Source organism: Cebidichthys violaceus, unplaced genomic scaffold (genome assembly GCF_023349555.1).
Source record: "Cebidichthys violaceus isolate CVI_PGR_0920_01 unplaced genomic scaffold, fCebVio1.0.p SCAF_16, whole genome shotgun sequence".
Classification (NCBI taxonomy): Eukaryota; Metazoa; Chordata; class Actinopteri; order Perciformes; family Stichaeidae; genus Cebidichthys; species Cebidichthys violaceus.
In genome coordinates, this window is record NW_027176329.1 from 8,539,399 (window position 1) to 8,546,239 (window position 6,841).

The 6,841-nt window shown below is 40.6% G+C and overlaps 1 protein-coding gene across 4 annotated transcripts; it reads right to left on the reverse strand.

The window, feature by feature from the left end:
* Positions 1 to 679: 679 nt before the first annotated feature.
* dazl (deleted in azoospermia-like) lies at positions 680 to 6,287 on the reverse strand. 4 transcript variants are annotated; one of them, XM_068710589.1, is made up of 10 exons: positions 6,192 to 6,287; positions 5,520 to 5,642; positions 4,963 to 5,054; positions 4,644 to 4,695; positions 4,484 to 4,550; positions 4,231 to 4,370; positions 3,665 to 3,745; positions 3,391 to 3,441; positions 2,923 to 2,986; positions 680 to 2,154 (listed from the first exon to the last, which is right to left on the reverse strand). In XM_068710589.1, the coding sequence occupies exons 1-9, from the start codon at positions 6,192 to 6,194 to the stop codon at positions 2,942 to 2,944; spliced, it is 654 nt and encodes a 217-aa protein (XP_068566690.1). In that variant the 5' UTR covers positions 6,195 to 6,287; the 3' UTR covers positions 680 to 2,154; positions 2,923 to 2,941. The 4 variants fall into 4 exon arrangements, with proteins under 4 accessions (XP_068566690.1, XP_068566691.1, XP_068566694.1 ...); XM_068710590.1 differs by having other exon boundaries at positions 5,520 to 5,633; positions 6,192 to 6,284; XM_068710593.1 differs by lacking the exon at positions 6,192 to 6,287 and adding an exon at positions 5,937 to 6,033.
* Positions 6,288 to 6,841: the final 554 nt, after the last annotated feature.

The following is a 6,841-nucleotide window of genomic DNA, read 5'->3' on the forward strand; positions in this document are numbered from 1 at the left end:
TGAAACACTTTGGGAAACAATATGAATCCTACTGTGGGCTTTAAAATGGTAAAACTACCTCAGTGATGGTAAATTACTTAGAAAAGTAAGGAAGATGCTCAGAACTGCACAAAGTACATTAGGTACTACACAGTGGCACACACAGTGCAAGCAGCATTAGGTAAGCTGCTTGCACTGTTTTCAGATACATTTGTTTGTCTCGATTGTCAAATTGGTAAGTTTTTGGTTCAGTGTGTTCGTCACACGAGGATGTGGGTCTCCCATCAAGGTTATGGGTGTTTGTGTTTTTCCAAAGGTCTCCTTTGGAAATTCATATTTCATAAGTAGCTATCCAGACTTATCCATAATTCAGAAACGTCTGACTGGGGTTTAGGTGGGTGGGGCTGATGGGTGGTCACGGGCTGGACAGGACACCCTGGGGAGCTCAGTCACACCACCAGACTGTGACAAAAACAAAATGCTCCGTGACCAAGAGATGATGGGCTTGTTGCCAGGGAAGACAGGGAGTCCAACCCTGACTGCACACCAGCAGCCGCCGACAGGCTTATGGAGGCTCGGAGTGGCAGAGGAGGGCACACCGAGAGCTCCACGCTCAAACATCACCACCAAACCAGTTAACATCCCTAAAAATACAGAGCTACTGTTCAAAATGATGCAAAGAAACCCAAGACCTTCAATATTAAATGATAACGTACTTCAACTTTTTATTTTTTTCAAACGAACACATCCAAAAACCCTGCAAACTTAAACAGTGCCCAGGCTCTCTGAACAAAACCAGTCTATGGACACAATCAGACGTCTGATTAGGAGACCAACAAGGTCGATGCCACAATAAAACTTAAAACTATACGGAACCGGGTCAAGAGAAATAAAATGTGTGATGTACACCAAATACCAAATGTGCATCTCCAACCATACAAAAATACTCTTTTAGTGTATAAATTTCACGGAAAACAAATGAAGTGCACTTACTGAAAATAATATATATGTATATATAAAAGCATTGTTCACTCTTACAATGACAGTAAAATACTGTGCAAAAATCACCTGCAACCAGATTAAAACCCAGTTAAACAGTTAACAACCAGTATAATGTGAACCCTGTACAGTGAACCATTTCCCCCAAAAGAAGCAGAGAGCACCTTATCTTAAATCATGTCCTTCATTTTCAAAGTGGATTAAAACAGCCTTCCACTGGATGTCCTACCAAATGTAAGTGGATTGACGAGTAATGGGGAAAAAGAAATGATGCTGTGATTGTACTCGAGTGTGTGAACCGTTGGAGAAACACCCAGTCACAGGATGGGACGGTTTGGAAACGCAACACGCAGATGATCAGTGTGCTGCAACATGCTCTGCGGAACTCAACTAAAAGAAAAAAGTCTGGCGCATGACCAAGACAAGAAATCAGTGCTACTGATGAGGCACAATAATGTGACAACATTGCTGTTCATTCACTGCCTCAATCGACACCCAATTAAATAGAATAAAGTACAAAATAAATGAGTGCTTGAAATTAATGGAATGACCAAGTGCCCTTATACTGTAATAGACAAGTTAATGGGAATTTCTTAATCAGAGGAGCATTACAACTGAACTGTAATTAAACTGCTGAGACAACAAGATTGCTGTCAAGACATTGTTACAATATATATAATTTATAATATATATATTTTTTATAAATGTACCTTTGATGTACACAGAGCCCTTGCAGAGGCTACAAAAGCCCCAACCAACCAAACATAAAAAAAATTACAAAAATGAATAATAAAACGTAAATAGGCACAAAGGGTGAGCGTAAAAGTCTTTTCCATTTTTTCTTTCGGATAAATAAACAAAAAACCAGCTGGTGTGGTGAGGGTGCTCTGCTCTCCCTGTGTGACTGTCACTGTGATCCATGTGGGTTAAAAGCGGTCTGACCACACGACAGTGGTCCATACCCGTCGTGGTCAAAGTGATCGTGATAAAACTAGTACAGTTAAAGTAGAGAGCTCCTGCAGTCTGGTGTTAAAATGGGTCTCAAAAACATTGAGGGGAGGGGAGAAGAGGGGAGGGCATCACTGAGGAAACAGGGAGAGCCGTTTGGGTCGCTTCCAGCCGCCCGGAACATCAAAATGTCATCCTGTCTGCATTTCGTCTCACTGGAGTGTGCATCTAAAAAGGGGCAGAGGACAGAAAACACAAGTTAAGAACAGTTCCCTCATTCAATCACAAACCATATCAGGATTAGTCTATTTTAAAAGCTGTTTGCCAGAAAAAAACTATTAGCAGGAGCAAAGAATTGTGAAGCAGCTAAAGATGAGCAACCATGTGCAACGGAGCTCTGACAGAATGCAGGTTTCTCTTCACTGCTCTGATTAACTACCTTCTTCTTGAGAAATGGTGTGTAACCTCCGTGGCACATTGTTACCTCAGCCCCTTCCCAACGGACAAACAAACTCACCAACACCCACTAACATATTTCCTTTGTCTTTAATGGGAAAAGCTCAGCAGTAGTCACAAGTATTTATTGGCTCCAGCACTGAACGGCAGTGATGAAAGCATGACACCCGGGTGGACACGCACATTTTCTACCCTTTTTTGGGGGCTCTTTGTTTCGCTTTAACATCGTTCCAAATTAGTCGAAACAGAATTTGAAGAGAGATAAAATAAGTAATAAATATTTAAAAAATAAATAACCATCATAACATTTCCACTTTTGATTAACTAACCCTGTTTTTTCATGACTTTGACACAACACACCAGAAAATAAATAGAAATCATCTATTGGCAATGGGAACAGGGTCCATCTCCTACTTTTAGCAGGTTTTCCCACGTTTAAAATTAAAACATATATGAGTTCACTTTAGTGGCAAACGGATACTTGCGTATCCCTGGTATAGGGCAGTATAAACAAAGCAGTTCGTTTGAAGTCATTCTTACCTGGCAGGGGGCTCAGTGGCTACAGCACAGTCATCATCGTCTGGACTCCACAGTCAACAAAGCTCTGGAAACAGACATTAACATCACAAAGAGATTATTAAGAACACTCACAGAGGTGTTTCAAAGACATCAACAGCTGCCATAAAGCAGGCTCTTTTATCATTTTAAGAACTCATTGTCGGTGCCCAGTCGGTTCTTCAGGATGTGAACAGTGGCCATACAACACCACCTAGTGGCCTGCATGAGCTTGGCAGTTTGAGGACAATTTCTTGCCATGAACACTACTGAAATTTAAATAAATAAAATACAACATTCCACTTAATCCCATGGATTTTGAAAGCCTCCATCAATGTTTTCCTCCCACTGGCCTCACGAGGTTCTCAAATGAGAAGTGCTTTGCGTTGCTTTGAAACTTAATTATACTGACATCTACTGCTCCTAAATCTATCCCACTAAATGTAGAGTCACCTGATTGACAGGCCGTGTCCGCTGGTCCGCCATCCAGTGAGGGGGAGTGTACTGCGTGTGGGGGAAGATGGGTCAGCAGTGAAACAAATGGCAACAGACAAAGCCAGATTCGCCTCTATGGGAGATTTGGGGGGGGTGAGCAGGAACAGGTGAATCTAAGCCAGGCTGAACCCTTCATCTCTCATGCAGCAGAATATATGCAATGCCTCGGAGACCTTGCACGGGATGCTGTTAACTAATTAGTATAAGTGTGTGTGTGTGTGTGTGTGTGTACCTGGTAGGCGTAGGCATTCTGTGCGTAGTTCATCGGCATCTGTGGGATCATGACTCCTCCAAAGTTGGGGTAAGTGTACGGCTGCAAAGGGAGACAGAAGGAACACATTAGATGTTAAAACATATATTTAAAATCATGAAACCGACTGAAAGCCTGCAGCAATATGTAACTGTTTCTCATGCAAGTGTCCTTGCAAGGATTGCAATTTAACTGCTAATGACTTTGACAGTCGGTATTGTCTGAATAATTCACCGACTGGGATATTATTAGCAATTACATGAATCATGCCATTGCCAACTTTATGCTGTGATATCTTTTCTGGTAAATTGAAAGTAAATTGATAGATTGTTCTCCAGCTTGCACCTCTATTATTGGCTGTGATAATTCCCCTCAGAGAAAATAAGACGTATTTAATTTTACACGGTGTAACTGGGAGAACAGAAAGGTGTGTGTGTGACAGCATTACAAATGCCAAACACAGTGCGTTAACTCGTTTTCCTTTAACCAAATCTTCCTGCCTGCTGAAAGCACATTCTTGACAGCTTGGCTATGACTGCGTGCGTTACCTGATTGTAGGGGCTGCCTCCGTTGAGGATGGGCGAAGGTTGTGCCATACCCACCCCCATGGGTGAGCAGCAGCCACAGTAGAAGTACTGAGTGGGGCTCATCCAGGGAGCCGGGCCCACCTGATGGGACGGAATGGACCCTAGATGAAGAAGAACATGACACAACAGCTTGAAAATACATTTAGTGGGGAGATCTTGTATTTTCATTGCCAACCAAACATCCAGTTCTTCTTTAGTGTATCAGAATACATACGAGAGCTCCTTTCTTTCATGATGGCAGGGCCCAGCTTGAGTTTCCGCCCCTTAAAACTGATCTGTTGCTGTAGTAAAAAAATATGAACACGGGAAATATTACTCTCAGTTAGAGACAAAAAGCACTAGAACAGCAGTCTGACAGACAGACATCCACTCACCTCAATGATTGACTGAATGTTGACATCTTCATCGAAGTACACAAACCCGTACCTAGGAAGACACAAGACAACTCAGACCAAAAAGAAATTACAGCTCAAAACAAGTTATGAAATAAGCTAATGAATAATCATAGAACTGATATGCAAATAAACAACCGCCCCAGTTTACACCCACACATTTTCACACAAGTTAACTGACAAATGCAGAGTACATACTCTCTGAGAAAAGGACTAGATGTGTTCATGCTTCATGAATAACTCACTGCAGGTCACATGAATGCAGCACAATACACAAATGTATAGTTGTTCATTTTCTCACCCTTTGCAGATCCCTCCACGATATGTGATAATTTTTACTTCCTTCACGGCACCATATCTCGCAAAGTAGTCCCGCATTTCATTTTCGTCCACCTGAAGATCAGAATTGATTTCAAAGTGAAAAACTGGATTTTAGTTGCTATACTTGACCATCTTCACGCCGTTATATACTGTAGAGAAAAAGAAAAGCAGTGCACTTGTTCACTAAAACAGTGGTTCTGTTCAAGTTAATTTGTTTTATCAAGGCTCCCCTCTGTACATTTAACTAATCAATCTACTGATTCACAGATGCTAGGGCATTGCAATTCTAATTTACAGTAGAATAAAACTTTCAAATGAATGCATTTTTATTTCTGTAAATGTGTGGGAAGCAAGAAGGTAGGAAATATTTGTTTAACCATTTCAATTGTATGGTTTCACACTCAAAACAGTAAATGAATAAGATTAAGACATAAACCCAAAACTAAATATCTATCAATTAAGCTGGCATTAGAGCTTGGGTCCAAAATGTCAGTTTTACCAGGTGGAATAGATGAACTAAATACATCTGATCTTTACCTTCATGTCAATCCCACCAACAAACAGGGCATTCGGCGTCAGTTTGCCCTCAGGAAGAATGTAGCCATTGGACAACTTCAGGGAGGGAGAAGTCTGGTTGCTGCTCCTCGGCTTCTGGATATCCTAACCATAGATCGTTTGAATTATTGAGTTGGTAAGAAAAACACCACAACACTGTCATACTGTTGTTCAGTGATTACACTTCAATGAAGTGTTAAGTACAAGATCAGTATAAGGGGGGGGGGGGGGGGGGGGGTGTCTGTGTTTATGTTTTTTATATATATATAAAATACACTTACATACATATAAAGTAACATATGTCCGACGGTGGACCAGCAACACAGTTGGCATTACAAAAAAAGTCAGCGACAGACCGTTAATGTCAGTTATTGCTAGCTCATTTTAAAAATAGCTTACCCAGCTAACATTAGCTACCAGCAGCTAGTGCGCCCTTTTCGGTTCTCAAGGCGAAGGTTGCTAATTAGCTCGCTAGCTAATACTAACGCTAGCTAACGCTAATGTTAGCGAACGCTAATGTTAGCACAGTGAGGTACTCAGCTAGCACGTCGATTAATAAGTCAACACGTGGCTTCAATTCAACAAAGCGAATGTACGGCTGTATTTTTTTAACAGTGTATTGTAGTGCACATAAAAAGTGTCGCTGAAACTTACCATATCTAAAATAATTTTAAAAATAATAAATTAAGCCAGATACACTCCAATGCAAAACCACGGCGCTTCTTCTGCCCAACAACAACCACCTCACAATGGCCGAAACCACGCCTAGTGCACATGACTAATCTAACTTCCTATCAAATGTTAAATGTGTAATTTATATCAAGTACAATTTTAACTAGTTAGCTGTTATCTCTCTCCTTATTATTTTTACTCAATTGCATGCAAATGTATCACACAAGCTGTAATAAAAAGTATTTGGAGGTAAGTCATTTTCCTGCACAATGCATGCATAATTCCCACAGGACTCCTTCTCAAATGAAACATTACACTGGGGGGACTTAGTATATTACTAAAGTACTTTTAAATCAAACTACATACTTACTCCTTAACTGTGATATATTGTTCTTGATAAATTGTCATCTGAAAGACCATAGGCATAGAGTAGTCTATGTAAATTTGATGACAATTTACGATTGACATGTTAGCCAAAGAGTTGACAATGACATATTTTACTCCTCTTGATGTTGTTGTACTTGCGTCCTTTGTCCACGCAGTACATGAACACACTTTACTGTTTACACTTCATGTAATATGAAACTTGGGCTGTAAATATTTCAAACTACTTTTCCTACTGATAACTTTGT

Bases quoted from the DNA above. Each gene is read 5' to 3' on its own strand.
- dazl (XM_068710589.1), bottom strand. The intron at 4,371-4,483 runs GTATGTATTCTG...TTCTTCATCTAG, and splicing joins CATGAAAGAAAGGAGCTCTC to GGTCCATTCCGTCCCATCAG. The intron at 3,442-3,664 runs GTACACACACAC...CCCCACACGCAG, and splicing joins AGAATGCCTACGCCTACCAG to TACACTCCCCCTCACTGGAT.